Raw genomic sequence first — 17,362 nt, forward strand, 5'->3', positions numbered from 1 at the left:
GGTGGCGGCCATAGGTAAGAAAGGCACTGGGAAGGGTCATGGTTTTTAACCAGCTGTACGAGAGAGACAAAGGAGTGAGGCTGCTGGTTCACACTGTTGCCCATTTGTTTTGTTTGCTTGGAAGATCGGAAAATAAACCTGCAGAAATCTAAATTCACGACTGGACAGTTGACTCTTTCCCCTGCACTGCGTAAGATTCGTCCCCCCTGGTGACTCAGTGGCTATTTTGATTACGTTGCTTTGTTTGATTTCAAAGTTTGTTTTATTGAGGACAAATCGCCACTGCAATATGTATTATGTGTACTGTGTTAGAGTGTCATTTTGTGTCATTTTGGTTGGTGGTGTGCCCCAGGATTTTGTAAATGTAAAAAGTGTGCCGCGGCTCAAAAAAGGTTGAAAATCTGATCTGCATACAACCATAACTATGCCTTGACTTGATCTCAATGAATGAAAAGCATTACAACATTAGATCAGGTTGAGGCTTTCTAATTTGATGTCCAGGACTGGTTATGTTGAAAGGCAGCAAAATGATTAACATTATCGTCGATAACTGATGTCTGATGCTGTTATTTCTACAGAACCATCAACCAGCTGTGCAATCCAGGAGACTGATGGGATGACACACCGTGATGCTTCTACACAGGGGGAGTATACATTCATGGAAGATCACATCTATGCTGTCAGTGACTCACTCCATTTTCCTCTCCTCCATGACCAGGCAACACAGTGTCCTGAAAAACATCTTCTCCGGAATGATCGGCTGTGTCTACTGTACACTGGGTTTTCAGTGGAAGCCTTTGAGGCTTTATCCGACGACCTGAAAAAAGGATGCAGCATCTCTCAGCTATATCCCAAGGATTGTGGTAGAAATTAACCTTACATTCTATGTTAAACTATGATTATTATTAGACCTACATATCATATATATACTTTGATAGTGGAAAAGAGCTGATCACCTTTAGCCTAGATTTTATGGGCCATGTGACACCAGTGAGTGAGTCCAGTCCATTCCCATTTGATGTACTCTCTGAAGACAATGCTTACATTCACACGTGTGCATCATCTCTGTTTGTATAAGGATAATATATGTTCTAAGGTCACATTGGGATTCAGAAGACATGAGAGTATGCTGACATCCACACAGTTTGACCCAGAAAAGCATTATATGCACATCAATATTTGATGAAAGTCCAACTTTGTATTGTGTAAGAATTGGGGATATAAGGTGCTGTACGGGATTCATTCGGTAGTGTGTATTCGCGAATACCATTCGGCTTTGTTGTCTCTCGTTTGCGGGTGACAATAAACTCTCCATCTATACTTGACCTGAGGCCTGTTTCAGGTAGCTGGTTTTGAGGCAACCCCGAGTTTGTTCGCTCTGAGTTAATGGAAACTCTGGGTTTTCCGTTTCAGGTAGCAGGTTCAGCGCAACCGAGAGTTAGTTGCTGCGGCAACATACGCCGTGGACCTAACCTGCTCGGGAGGTGGTTAGACCTACTCTGAGTTTGTTGTCTATAAGGCTGAAGGCAGCTCTCCGACAGAAGGAAGTGTAGAAATGGCATGCCCTTTTCTACGAGAGCCTGTGGATGTAGAGGCTGCGATCCTCAGAAGGAATCTCCGTGAAGAACGATTATTAAGACCCCGGTTGGATATACTTTCTTTTCCTGATAATTTTCTTCACGACCGCTATCGTTTTTCAGCGCAATCTATCATTTATTTAGGCCACCTTCTCAGTCCCCATGTTAACTGTCAAACGCACCGGGGGCATGCTTTAAGTTTAAGTTGTTTTTTTTTACGCAATTAACGCATGTGCAGAATGATCCGCCCCGTGCATCCCACCCGCTCTGTACTACAGTCACTTTAACGTTGTGGCTTTCCCATGATCAGAGTAGCTGACTAACCACGGACCTATAACTGCTGCAAGTCAAGAAACTAATTTTAAGAATGCAAGGCAGAAAAGACCCTGGTACTGCTTTTAACCAGATGCTGTTCTTCTCTACATGCACATGCTCAGCATAATCGTCTGCATTGTTCACTGAAGTAAACCCCTTTGAGTAAACTGTTCAACAAAATAACTTGTCCCACCACAGCCCGTGTTCTAATAAAGACAATCTACTTTTTATGAGGATTTCTTTATTTCCTGAAAGCACAAAAAAAGTCATTCATATCGGGTATGTTTTTAGAGCAGGGAACAGTATCCCAGTTTGCACCTCACTCACCTTTAACTTATGTTCCAACATTTGGTAACACTTTATATTAAGGTACACCTATTCACCATTAATTAGTTGCTTATTAGCATGCAAATTAGTAACATATTGGCTCTTAATTAGTCATTATTAAGTACTTATTAATGCCTTATTCTGCATGGCCTTATTATACAACCAGTAAGCCATTAACTAAGAGTTTTCCCTCAATAACCTCAGAATTATTGCTTATTAGCAGTAAGTAAGGAAGTTGTTGCATATGAATTATGATCTTAATATGCTTTGCTTAGTATGGACTTTATAAGGTGGTAGTACCACAAGAATAGTTATTCTCCCTTAATAACACTTAATGAATATGGTCTGTTCTTACATCAAAAATACACAAAACTACAAGTGTTAATAGTGTCCAAATAACTCTAAATTAAGTCTTTGTTACTTAGAATATGTTCCCCATACTAAAGTGACATCTTGATCATTACTAATTCACTAGTAATTGAACACTTATTAACCGACACATGTTCCCTAATCTAAAGTTGCCTCCTTTTTACACTTAGTTAATATATTATAGCACATAACTACTGCAATGAACAAGCGATGGGTTACACCTTTGAAAAAAATGGATCTATCTATAGGTTCCCTCTCATTCAGTGGTAGAATAACAAAGACAGCACAAGTACAAATACCTCATTTATTAAACCACTGGTTCAGGTTTTCCCAAGGCTGACAACAAATACTGCCTGAAAATTCAAACACTGACAAGTATCAATGTTTATAAACATGTCATACAATATGGTATCAAATGTATAAGCAGGTCATACTGTATGATAATACAGGTACTCTATTGTTGAACATCTGTGTAATCCTTTAACCAAAATCTGCCTGCTTAAAAAAAACACAATATAAAATACTGCACAATATTAAGTAAAAAAATACAATAAATTGCACAATCTAAAAAATATAAAACCTGCACAGCTCAACATGAACTTGCTCTTCATCAGCTAAACTACACTTGTCAAAGCTTAGAACAAATGTACTGAACTGTACAAACATTGCACTTTCACAGCCTAAACTTGCTCTATAATTACTGCATCAGGTGATTTATTTCCCCTGTGCACTAACAAGGATATAACTAAATCTGCACAGGTTAATATTTCACGTTTCCAATACAATACAACCGATCTTTAACTGAACAAAGCAGATCACTTAAGTCTTTAATATTTCATCAACAAGGGGAGGAGTTGGCCTTTGGCCTTCATGTCCTCTATAATGCTCTTCTTCTCAGGGGTAATGTGGGTTGCACACCTCTTAGCAAAGGACTGCAGGGTCTCAGTTGCAGGATCATACTTCAGGGTCTTGAAGGTTTCAGGATCCACAATGCTGAGCTCTGCAATTGCAGCAGTCATCTTGATGGTTCCCCGGTCCACGCCATTGATTCTGAAGGCTTCAGTCATGGTGCGGACTTTGCTTAAGCTTTTCAAGACTTTTTTATATTTGCTGATAACCTCAGCTGGTCCTTTTGCTGAAAAATATATAAAACAAAAAAAAAAGAACACGAGAAATGAGCACAAACAACGGCTTAAGGTCAGCTGAAATTGCTCAAACCGGTCACTTCTCTTTTGATAAAAGTATGAAGCATATTCTAGGAATGGGACAATCTGCTCATCTACTGATATGATTACATGCACAATATGTGGTTCAGAATTCAATACAAAAATGATACTCTAAGATCTGTTTAGTTGGTAAGTCTTACGGTTCAGAATTATGTTTACTTCTGAGAGACAAATCTTTCTAGCAATACATTTGATGTTGAATAATAATTAGTGTGAATGCTGCAAAATAAAATGGAGCTTTATTCTTGATGAAAGCCACATTTTTTACTTTAGACATTTAATTTTTATTTATCATCAAATTCCTAGTATATTCAGACTCTAGAACTGAAGATCTGTATTTTTGCCTCATAATTACTTCAGAACATATATTTTTAACAGCTCTTCCAATGCTTTTATTAATAATTACTTTTCATGACCACTTGTTGCTAACAGGGCAGGTGGTTCAAGTTATGCCATTCTTACCTCTCACATGAGCTTTTCCAAGCACAGCCACAGTTGCAGATGCAGGTGGCTGTGTCCAACGTTTCTTCCGTCTTTGGATGACAACATCACTGTCCGAGGACTCACTGATGTTTGGAGAAGATGGGGGAATGACGTCATCTTCATCCATGTTACCATCGTCATCCTCGTCGTCGTCCTCCAAAGTAAATACTTTTGGTTGAGCTTTGATCAAATAGGAGGATAGATGAGACAAAGATCAGATTGTTATGAAGACATATCACACCTTTCATTACAATTACATTACATTTTGCAGATACAAGTTGCTCCCAAATCACTCACATGATTTCTTCTTTCCCATGATTTGCTCACGCAAGAAATTGCGCTCTTGCTCAAGATCCTTTATTATTTTTTCTTGCCATTGGATCCTTGCTTCTAGGAACTCCACTTTGGAGATTGATCCTTAAAAACAAAAATGAGAGCAGGATACAAAAAATATTATGATTTGACAGTATTGAGTGAGTGAGTGAGTGAGAGAGAAAGAGAGAATGACATGCATGTAACAAAGGTAGTGGACCAGATATGGTGTGTGCGGCTGCCTCAACTTGATTTGGAAGCACATGTATACTGACAAAATCTGCCAACAACTTTAATCTCAGGCAGGAAAAATCCCTAGCAAAAAATGAAACTCTGCTAAGATACACTGCTAGAAAATGAGAAATCATTACCTGATCCAATGCTGCTTATGCTGCTGCGACTTGGAGCAGAGCTTCCTTCAACTTCAGGACCTACAGTATGGCATAGGTACAACAAAATCAACATATGAATAGAGGACTTTCAATGTTTAAACACATTTGGACAAGCTAATTATTTAGGTATTAAAGTTACTTGAAAGTTGACAAAGAAAAATTTACCATCCAAATCATTTTTGGTCACCTCTGTCATCGAGTCATTTTTAGGGACTTTTAGGGACATTTTCTTCTTGGCCTTAGGCTGTAAAAATATAAATAAATTCATGTCACTATAACCGGCAAAATGTAACTTAAATAATCTACACAAGATTCAAAAGCTCTTCTTGTTCGAATGACTGCATAGTGCATAATTTATTTTTCATTACAAAATATGGTTCATACTAAAGCATTACATATGCACCTACATTCACATTTTATGTTAATGTTAGTTTCTTTCCTACTATTCACCCAGCTCACGTGCACACTCACGCACTCAGCTAGCTTAACGTTACATTAGCTAATTAGCCTATACACTGCAGATAAATAGGAGGGTTTACTACTCTTTAACTATGTAAACGGCCCGAGGACGGGCGTTATGATGTGCTTACAAAACTCAGGGGGAGTTTCAATTAACAGGCTAGCGCTTAACTTACCATTTTTGTTACACGAATTTCCCTCTTCACTCTCCAAACTGTGAACGAAACGGCAAATACCCACCTTCTCCGAATCTTTGACGTGACTGGTGGCTCCCTTTGGATGATTGGATGAGGATGTCACATGACAGCATAGTAACAGTCAATGATTGGATGAGAGCAACATATCGGAGGAACACGGCTACGGATTGGTAGATTGTTATGTCAATTACTGTAATGGCACTTCGCGCCATTCTTTGATGCAGGACTGCGAGACTGTTTACACATTTAGACATCAAAGAAGACGGGTGCGCGGGGCAATATTATGAGCTTTGAATCTAATATTATTCCATAGGTATAGGTTTAACAAATATGTTGTTGGGTTACGAGTTTTTGAGTCGAATACATTTTAGACGGTGCCCCAAGGAAAACTACAAGTTCACCAGATGGTTAATGAAAGAAGGCCTACTTCGAAAATGGATGAAATGCCCCTCTTGCTCTCATGTTATGAAGTTGAAACGGTCCTACGGCAAAAAGGAGGCAGCATGGTGAGTAGAACAACTAGACATGTGCCTAATTTATTAATTCTTTCTTTGTGTGTAAGCATAGGGGAGTGTGCAGCATGCAGCCATCCAATTATATCTGCTAGAATTCAGTGGCAAATCCTATATTTTACGAAAAAAAAATTAATACAGAAGTTATGAGTGGTGTACACACAAAATATGCTAAGTCACATCTAGACAGTCACAATACAAATCACACACACAGCTGTAAATTTACATTTTTAAGTAAGCTACTGTTTATTTGGTAGAGATAGGGGTGTTAATGTTTCCACAAAGTTCTATATGTGTACAAAATCTGAAATGAAAAATGCCTTTTTACCAATTTTAGATCACATTCCTGGTCATATTGTTCACCTATTTAACAATACATGCCACCAATCAGCTTGACCTTAAACTTGTATATGCACAGGGATTAATTGATTGATATCACCCTTTTCATGCTGCGTGGCACGGAAGCACAAGTTGTGACATGTAGAGTAGAGTAGACACAGCAAAATTTACTCAAATGTCTAACCCAATTTAAGGTGTAACAGTTGTAGATATTACTTGTCAAGTAGGCCTAGAAATGGGACTGTTCTGTTGTGCTTTGAGATTGCATGGGGGGAGGGAATCACAAGGACTACTACCTTGTTCAATCCCAATCTTAGCTGTTTCAACACTTATACATAAACATCTATGTCCCCCTCTCCATCTTCATTTATGTTACATTTTTATTAAGTGAAATCAGCACAGTATCATAGGTTTTTATTTTGTTACATTAACCTTTGGATTTAATCATCAGGACATGCCGAGATTCCTGTCACAAAGGGAAAACGGTGTCGAGGTCCATCCGAAGTGGCTCAATGTTTGAGAATTCTCACATTCGACTGCATACGTGGATGCATTACATCTACAGGTGCGTGGTTTTACATTGTATAATAACAAAAGCCATCAAAGACAAACTCTTAACTCGGACCATAATGTTTTCTTTGAATGTTCTCACTATACTGTTGGTTGGGATGGGTCCTATAAGAGCCAATGCTTACGAGACATGAGTTTATACATTATATGGGAAGAATTCTGAACATTGGTCGAATTTATCAAGTATGTGTAATTGTATAAGTACTGGGTTGCGAAGAGTCCAATGTAGTACAAAGGTCTTGTGGATTTTTAGGTTTTAGGTGGTTCCCGGAAATTGTCTCAAAATAACTTAATTCATTGGCGAGAAAAAAGTTCAAAAGAACTTAACTTTTCTAAACAGACACTTCACTGTGCTAATTTACTCAGTATCCATTTTTTCGGTTGTTTCTTAAAACTCTTCAAAGATACACTCTTGTATTCAGGCTATGAGTATCTGCTGTGTCTGCAAATGGGACTGCAAATGAGAAATTATGGTTATAATTATGACAACTTAAGAAATTGGTTTTAACCCCCCACTTCTAAATTGTGTCATTGAAATATTTATCTGGTTGATCTATTACAGATTCGCCCAAGGCCTTCGACTGAGACAAGTGGACATGCTGCAGGAAGGAATTACTCGGAGTTCTGCAACTCTGAGTAAACTTGCAGACAAGCTGCGGAGAGTTTGCAAATCAGGAATGAAAAGAATGAGAAGAAGAGGCAAGCAGACTGTTGGACAAAGAGCAGAGATTGTTATGATAGATGAAAGCAAATTTGGCCATAAAAGAAAGGTATGAAAGTTACTTAAACACTTATGAGTATTACTTTGATGCCAAATACATGATTTTGTGTCTAAAAACATGTATTTGATGTTGGTTAAGTCTGAGCTAAACTCAGCTACTGAAAGTAGAGACAATACATACATTTAAAACCTGTTTTTGCCTGAGGTGCTTGGAGGTGTATCTGCTGTATCTCGAGAAGTAACTACTGCATTATGAAATAAGATACATTGTAGTTCATTGATGCAATAGAGGGGAATGTCAGTTTTAAGAAACCACATTATTCCTACACCCCAGAACAGTTCAATATTTGTAAACATGCACCACTACTCCAAAGCTAGAGAGAACTTTTGAATTTTTGACTTATGATTTATTCTCTCCCATTTCCCACCATTATTGCAGAATCATTGTATTGTGAGTGCCATTGTCCTCATTTTGAAATATTTGCTCTTGTGAATTTCAGTACAACAGAGGACGGGCAAGCAACAGGAGTTCCTGGGTGTTCGGAATGCTAGGGATTAAGAATGACAGGAGGAGACCCATTCTTAAGATTGTGCATCACCGTTCAGTCAGGCATCTCTTGCCTCTAATAAAGAAGCATGTTTGTCGTGGAAGCTCTGTCATTTCAGATGGGTGGAGGTCTTACCGCCGTCTTCAGGATGAAGGGTACAATCACCTGACTGTCAACCATCAAGATTTTTTTGTCGACCCTGTTACAGGTGCACATACACAAAACCTGGAGAGATTTTGGGGTATTTGCAAGTCAACTATCTGGAGACAAAGAGGGAACCGCACACAAAAACTGTTGAGGGATCACTTAGATGTAATTGAGTGGACTTATTGGCGTGGAAAACATCACAATAACGGAACACTTGGAATGCTTTTGCATGACATTAGGAAAAAATATCCAGTATGAAACCTGTCTGAAATGTAGATGCAGATATCAAGTTGATATTTATACTACCAGTCAAAAGTTTCGACACACTAAATGTACTGTTACCTCTGAGAAAAATACTATTATCATGGACATGAAGGCCAAAGGCCAACTCCTTCCCTTGTTAAAGTATTAAAATGCAAGTGAGCTTCTTTGTTCAGTTAAAATTCTGTTATATTGTATTGGAAAAGTGAAATATTTGTGCACAGGGGAAATAAATCAACCTGATGTAGTAATTATAGAGCAAGTTTAGGCTGTGAAAGTGCAATGTTTGTACAGTTCAGTACATTTGTTCTAAGCTTTGACAAGTGTAGTTTAGCTGATGAAGAGCAAGTTCATGTTGAGCTGTGCAGGTTTTATATTTTTTAGATTGTGCAATTTATTGTATTTTTGTACTTTATATTGTGCAGTATTTTATATTGTGTTTTTTTTAAGCAGGCAGATTTTGGTTAAAGGATCACACAGATGTTCAACAATAGAGTACCTGTATTATCATACAGTATGACCTGCTTATACATTTGATACCATATTGTATGACATGTTTATAAACATTGATACCTGTCAGTGTTTGAATTTTCAGGCAGTATTTGTTGTCAGCCTTGGGAAAACCTGAACCAGTGGTTTAATAAATGAGGTATTTGTACTTGTGCTGTCTTTGTTATTCTACCACTGAATGAGAGGGAACCTATAGATAGATCCATTTTTTTCAAAGGTGTAACCCAGGGGTGTCAAACTCATTTTAGCTCAGGGGCCACATGGAGGATAATCTATTCCCAAGTGGGCCGGACCGGTAAAAATATGGCATAATTATGTAAAATTAAACATGCTGTGAGCACCCCAAACACAGGTTTCCCATTTACTTCCGTGAATAAAAAGGACGATGACCATTTTTCTTAGAAAACACTGCACTCTGTGTCCACTTTTCGTCTTTTTGACAGACATTTTGGGGCAATGAGAGTGCCAAAGCGCATAATGTTGAAAGTATAAGGCAAAACGACATATACTTGCTCCCTGCTCAGCCCCGGTATAAAGTTTGCTTGCTTAACATATTTGCTATTGCGACTTCTAGTGGACACATTAAGAACAGCAGTTTCCTTCATTGAAAAATAGCAGATCATTTTACGTTACATTCCAAAGCGACTTCCAGTTACACACAATTGTCCAGTAGTTCAATGTACAACAAATTAATCAGTGCCAGTCAATGCAATCCATGTAATGCTAGGAAGGATTTTAATAAAAAAAATATTAATTTTTTTATAATTATTTTTTTATTTTATTTCTTTTACAATACTGTACTTCACAAAATCATCTCGCGGGCCGGATTAAACCCGTTCGCGGGCCTGATCCGGCCCGCGGGGCCGTACGTTTGACACCCCTGGTGTAACCCATCGCTTGTTCATTGCAGTAGTTATGTGCAATAATATATTAACTAAGTGTAAAAAGGAGGCAACTTTAGATTAGGGAACATGTGTTGGTTAATAAGTGTTCAATTACTAGTGAATTAGTAATCATCAAGATGTCACTTTAGTATGGGGAACATATTCTAAGTAACAAAGACTTAATTTAGAGTTATTTGGACACTATTAACACTTGTAGTTTTGTGTATTTTTGATGTAAGAACAGACCATATTCATTAAGTGTTATTAAGGGAGAATAACTATTCTTGTGGTACTACCACCTTATAAAGTCCATACTAAGCAAAGCATATTAAGATCATAATTCATATGCAACAACTTCCTTACTTACTGCTAATAAGCAATAATTCTGAGGTTATTGAGGGAAAACTCTTAGTTAATGGCTTACTGGTTGTATAATAAGGCCATGCAGAATAAGGCATTAATAAGTACTTAATAATGACTAATTAAGAGCCAATATGTTACTAATTTGCATGCTAATAAGCAACTAATTAATGGTGAATAGGTGTACCTTAATATAAAGTGTTACCCAAAATTTGGATCACCAAAGCATCCTTTTGCATATTTTGAATTGTTACAATTGCATGGAGGTTGGTGAGGGCATCTGGTTCAAGTAGGGCGATGACGCCATCAGTAACTGGAAGAAGATGATTAGACAGTGAAATTATTACTTGAGCGCAGAATATTGCCCCATCTAATTTGCAACATGCTGGGTTGCGTGTACATATTTAATTATTTTGAATAACCAACCTCTTATAAAGGCACTTCTATCCTGGGGGGTGGGGGGGGGATCAGAGGAGCTCCCCCCAGGGATGCCCTCAGCCACAGGACGCATACTCTGTTGTCTGAGGGCCATCTCCTCAGCCTCTGTGAGGGCTGCAGAGGTGGACCCCCTCCAGTCTTCCGGGCCTCTGCTTTTTTTCGATTTGCTAACATGGAGGAAAATGTTACCCTAATATTCAGTAAGCGCTATTTTTACCCTAATATTCAGTAAGCGCTATTTTATATATATATATATATATATATATATATATATATATATATATATATATATATATATAATGCATTTTGCCTAGGTGTAGCCTTCTAATATATCTAAATCCTATTAAATATTGGCAGTGTTGGGGGTGGCTGGGAAATGTACTACTTACATTTACTGCTTAAATATAGGCCCATCACATGTTGAATATAGCTGTTAAATTAGGTACAGCAGGCAAAACAGCACAATTGATTTGATTTCAATTCAACATTAGTTCACCTGTTTGAACTATATTTTTGTACTTCATCTTCATTTGCTGCCAAGTCCTCTTGGGGCAACTCGGGGTTGCGTAAATTGACACACACATACACGCAATTTACATATTGAATAAGTGGAAGATATTAAACTTTCCTCTTATTTTATTTTATTTTAATAATTTATTTTACTCACGCATTGACTTGTTCAGCTATTTCAGGCCAAGCTCTCTCTGGGTAACTGCTCGGCATACGCGTTCATTAGAATTTCCAATTCCGTGGGAGAAAGTAAGTGGATCTACGCTTTTGGTCCAAGTTTGATCATGTTATCAGAGATCCATTGATGATGGCTCTTTATAGTCAACAGGCACGCCCTCAACCCAGAGTGAACATACTCAGAGTTGATTAACCCAACGCTGATCACCTGTTCTGAAACCGAAAACACAGAGTTTCTTTTCAACCCTGAACTCTGAGTCAACCAACTCAGAGTGCAGGATTAAACTCAGAGTATGTTAAACCAGCTACCTGAAACAGGCCTCAGGACTCTCCGATTCTTCTTTGCTTATAGCTAGTTGAAGTGAATTAGATAAGTTGTTATTAGAAATCCCACCACAGGATCAACTGTTGATGACCCTGATGAAGCTTCGGCTGAACCTATTGCAGGACGACATCGCAGAGAAGTTCAGAGTGTCTCAGTCTGTGGTCAGTAGGATAATCTCTCAGTGGCTGGATTTCATGGAGGAGAAGATGAGGTGCTATGTTCCATGGCTGCCCAGGGAGACGATCCACGCAACGATGCCACAGAGCTTCAAGGAATATTATCCCACATGTGTAATCGACTGTTCTGCGACCCCTCTTCAGAAGGCTCACAATCTGGACTCAAGAGGTGAGTTTTACAGTCATTACTATGGACATAATACAATCAAGTTCCTCTTAGCTATTGCACCATGTGGTTTGATTATGCCAACTCAGGGTTTCTGGAGTATCTGCTTCCAGGTGATGAGGTGATGGCTGACCGAGGATTTGTTATCGAAGATCTTCTGTTTGAACGTAAAGTCAAACTCGTCCTGCCGGCTTTCACCAGAAGAGGCCTTCCCTTGTCCGAAGAAGACACCACCTACACGAGGCGCATAGCCAACATCCGAGTGCATGTTGAGAGGGTCATACGCCGCCTGAAGAACTACAGAATAGTCTCTCAAACAGTGCCAATTAACCTTGCCCCGAAATTTTAAAATATTCTGAGAGTCTGCAGGTCAATGTCATCTTCTTGGGGACATTATACAAGAAGATGAGGAATAAGATGTTCAATCAGTTATAAGTTCAATCAGTTGTAAGGGTTACATGGTTAAAATATTTTTTCTATTGTTGTTTATACTGTTCATTTTTACAAATCTATACCAAACTTTAACTGATATCTGTATTTTTATACAGATATCTGTCTCGCGCTGCTGGTAGGGTTTGCTGGCCGCGGGCAGCTTTCATTACACAGTAGCAGGAGTTGGTTGGGCTTGACGTGCCGAGACAGCTTGTACACGACCTAAAGCCTGTCTGGCCTCACGTGGTATGAGACTGTAATCTATTACCTGGAAGACAATAGGCGAGGGAAGAGGACTAACAAGTCAACTCCAAAACACTCCCCCTTAGATGGGGGTTGGGCGTGGGGCCAGCGATCCCACACCGTAAAAACAGAATAGCTACCAAAACATCGACGAAACCCAAGAAATCCTTACCCCTTGGGAAAGAAGCCTCTACAGCACCTCAAGCTAAAGAGATGATGACGACGTGCCTGGAAAACCGAAAGGAGACAGCACGTCCGAAACTGCTTCTGACCTCAAGGCGACCCACAAACATAGCAACATGGAACGTGAGGACCATGTACGCTGGGGGAAAGGCAGCAATGATAGCGGAGGAAATGACGAGATATAAAATATCTCTCCTTGGTCTGGGAGAAACCAGGTGGCTCCAGTCAGGGCAGGTCAAGCTGGCGAGTGGAGAGACCATCCTCTACTCTGGACATCCAGATGACTCTGCACCACACACTCAGGGAGTAGCATTCATGTTGTCCAAAGAAGCACAGAGGGCCCTGATCAGCTGGGAACCCATCAATTCAAAGATCATTACAGCCAAATTCCGAACCACACACAAGAAAATAAACCTCCAAGTTGTACAATGTTACGCCCCCACCAACGACACTGATGATGAAACCAAGGACCAATTTTACAACCAACTACATCACATTCTACAGTCCAGGAAAGAAAAGGACATCATGATCTTGATGGGAGACATGAATGCAAAGATAGGTGGAAACAACAACGGCTACGAGCTAATAATGGGAAAAGAAGGACCAGGCACCATGAATGAGAATGGAGAGAGATTTGCAGAAGCCTGTGCAGACAACAACTTGGTCATCGGTGGGTCAGTGTTCCAACACAAGAACATCCATAAAATAACATGGGTGTCTGCTGACCACGTCACAGAAAATCAAATTGACCACATCTGCATCAGCCAGAAGTTTAGGCACTCACTGCTGGACGTTAGAGCCAGAAGAGCAGCAGACGCAGGGTCTGACCATCACCTCCTCACAGCAAAGATTCAGCTGAAATTAAAAGCCATGAAACACAGAGAAGGAAGGGTCAAATTTAACATACAACAATTTCAGGATATAGGTACAACAGAACTCTACAAAATCGCACTGCACAACCGGTATCAAGCACTGGAAATAGAAATAGAAACCCCCAGGGAAGTGGATGAGATATGGAAAGGTCTGAAAAACATGTGGAAAGACACATGTGAGGAAGTAGTAGGGAGACGAAAGACAGACAACAAACCCTGGCTTTCCACAGACACCACCAGAAAAGTGAGCGAGAGGAGGGGAAAAAAGGAGGCATTAAACAGAAGCAAAACCAGAGCAACCAAGATGGCAGCACAGAGAGACTATGCAGCAGCAAACAAGGAAGTGAAGAAAAGTGCAAGGAGAGACAAGAAGAAATACATTGAGGATCTAGCTGCTAGAGGATACCGCTGCTCTGCTCGGGCTCAAAACGAACTCATCAAAAACCAAAGTAATGAGAATTAACAGCAACAACAACACTCCCATAACCATGAACCAAAACCAACTAGAGGAAGTAGCCAGCGGAATTATGCTCCTATCAACTCCAGGGAAGGTGCTCAACCGGATCCTGCTGGAGAGGCTTCAGAAGGGGTTGGATGAGAAACTGAGGGAAAACCAGGCCGGCTTCAGGGAAAACAGATCCTGTGGAGACCAAACCGCCACCCTCAGGATTATCATTGAGCAGTCCAAATTTCATAGATTTTGAAAAAGCCTTCGCCAGTGTGGATAGGGAGATGCTGTGGAAACTGACGGCCCACTACGGGATCCCAGCAAAAATAACCAACATCATTAGGAGCACCTTCCAAGGGATGCGATGCCAAGTCCTCCATGAAGGATGCATATCTGAGCCTTTTGAGGTCCTGACTGGTGTGCGGCAAGGGTGCTTGCTCTCTCCACTTCTCTTCCTCCTCTGCGTAGACTGGATCATATAAGTAACCTGCAATAGCCGAACTGGCATACAGTGGAGCCTGACAGAGCAGCTAGAAGATCTGGATTTTGCTGATGACCAGGCACTACTGGCTCACACACATCAACAGATGCAGGAAAAATCAGGCAAGCTAGAGGATACCGCTGCTCTGCTCGGGCTCAAAACTAACTCATCAAAAACCAAAGTAATGAGAATTAACAGCAACAACAACACTCCCATAACCATGAACCAAAACCAACTAGAGGAAGTAGCCAGCTTCACATACCTGGGGACTCATTTCTGTGGATGGGGGTACAGAGGAGGACGTCCAAGCCAGAATTGGAAAGGCAAGGGCAACATTCAACATGCTCAACAATATCTGGAAGATGAAAAACCTGTCACTCAAGACCAAACTACAAATCTTCAACTCAAACGTCAAGTCCACCCTTCTATATGGCTCTGAAACCTGGAAGACCACCACTAACATACTCAATAAGCTGCAGACTTTCACCAACCGGTGCCTCAGACGCCTCCTGGGAATCTACTGGCCCAACACCATCTCAAACGCCAACCTGTGGGAACTCACCAAACAAGAAACAATAGAAACCCAAAACTTTTGCGTTTTAATAAAATGTTAAACTGGCAGAAACCAATTCATTTTTTTGGGGGGGGGGGGGGGGGGGGGCATAAAGGAGTTATGCTTGGGGCCCCAAAATAGCTAGCAGCGGCACTGCCGTCATGGCTGCTATGGTGGTTGCTATCGACCGCCCCCTCTAATACTCGTGGCTCAAAAAACCACGCGGCAAAGGAGCTGCCGTCAATTGGGTTGTTTTTGTCGTAAACTAGGGTCCGATGGTTGAAAAATAGACAGATATTCCAAGGTATCCTTAAAAGGCTGCTTGGATGTGTTTATTTTCTGCAGTTTAGACTTCTTCTATAACTAATTTTTGAAAGCAAAACACCAAGCTCATTGATTTAACGAGGGAGGGTTAATTGAAACAATTTATTCAATAAATATTTGTGAGAGGTCATTCCTTCTCCTGATTTTACTTGCTATTTATGCCTAGGGTAAACCCCTACTGTCCACAAGCATCCCCCCCCTCCCCATATGGATTTGGAGAATTGTTGCCACGTCCCAGGGGTGGAGGTATCATATATATATGAAAGAGGGCATTCAATTATAGCCTACTACAATGATCAATTAGGAGGCTGAAGCCCTAAAGGAAGTGATGCAATAGGTGACTGAGTCGACAACATTTAAGTAAGCTGTATAGGGTCTCTTATATATCAAAGGGGGTCTCAAAGGATGCATACGCTTCAACCTGTGGCTCCAGCACTACAGGAAATGACTCAGCAAGTGCTCCATCTCGTTGCAACTCACCCAGCGGCTCGCTTGCAAGATTTTGGCCTGAAGTTCTTCCCAGACCTACACCCTAGCCATCCAACATGCATATCTGAGAATCAGGCCTCTCTTTAATAATGACAAAAAGTTATGAGAGAAACACACATTCACTTTTTGTTATCTCATAAGCGGCGTGGTGCCGGCTCCTTTTGACCCCAGACTTCAATAACGTGGCCACAGGCCAGCTGTGTCTACAAAAAGTGGGGACTAGAAACTAACCTCTGGCTTATGTACATTTACTGTACTGTTGGAGGTCACGCCCCTTTTCCGGCCTTTTCGAGATAGCTAGGGATACTAAAATGTTTACACACATTTCCCGGGCCCCCGAGAACGACACGAGAACGACAAAAACTGTTTTTGGGATAGGAAGGTCCTACCGCCCTGAAATTTGAATACCTTATTCTAGGGCGTAACTGGGACCTCCGCACCGAAACTTGGCCCGGTCGGACCCCGAGGGCAGGAAGGGGGGGCCTGCCCTCGGGGTCTGACCGGGCCAAGTTTCGGGCAGGAAGGGCCCCCCCTTCCTGCCCTCGGGGTCCGACCGGGCCAAGTTTCGGTGCAGAGGTCCCAGTTAGGCCCTAGAATAAGGTATTCAAATTTCAGGGCGGTAGGACCTTCCTATCCCAAAAACAGTTTTTCCACCACATTCTGAACCATTAGGTCTTGCAGTCAACACTTCTGAGGGGCTTTGTCCAAATGACAGTCCATTTGGGAAAACTTTTTTTCTCTAAGGGCTAGAACTCCAAATCTCGGATATGTCGTTCTTGGGGGCCCGGGAAATGTGTGTAAACATTTTAGTATCCCTAGCAATCTCGAAAAGGCCGGAAAAGGGGCGTGACCTCCAACAGTACAGTAAATGTACATAAGCCAGAGGTTAGTTTCTAGTCTGCTAAGACTGATTTGCTGGTGATTAAGCCCAATAACTACAAGTACTTCTCTGAGAGTCTGTGTCTTAATATCGATGGCTGTTCAATCTCTGAAAGCACGCACATTAGAAACCTAGGCATTACTTTTGACCCAACCC

At 40.7% G+C, this 17,362-nt stretch overlaps 1 protein-coding gene and 1 pseudogene across 1 annotated transcript; both read left to right on the forward strand.

Annotated features, from left to right (window-relative positions):
* Window positions 1-557: 557 nt before the first annotated feature.
* LOC132456301 (uncharacterized) lies at window positions 558-12,842 on the forward strand (annotated as a pseudogene).
* On the forward strand, window positions 5,988-9,298 carry LOC132456300 (uncharacterized). Its single transcript, XM_060050644.1, has 4 exons — window positions 5,988-6,163; window positions 6,960-7,073; window positions 7,641-7,848; window positions 8,300-9,298. Exons 1-4 carry the CDS (start codon window positions 5,988-5,990, stop codon window positions 8,750-8,752), a joined length of 951 nt encoding a protein of 316 aa, XP_059906627.1. The 3' UTR covers window positions 8,753-9,298.
* Window positions 12,843-17,362: the final 4,520 nt, after the last annotated feature.

This window comes from Gadus macrocephalus, chromosome 4, assembly GCF_031168955.1.
Source record: "Gadus macrocephalus chromosome 4, ASM3116895v1".
Taxonomy (NCBI): Eukaryota; Metazoa; Chordata; class Actinopteri; order Gadiformes; family Gadidae; genus Gadus; species Gadus macrocephalus.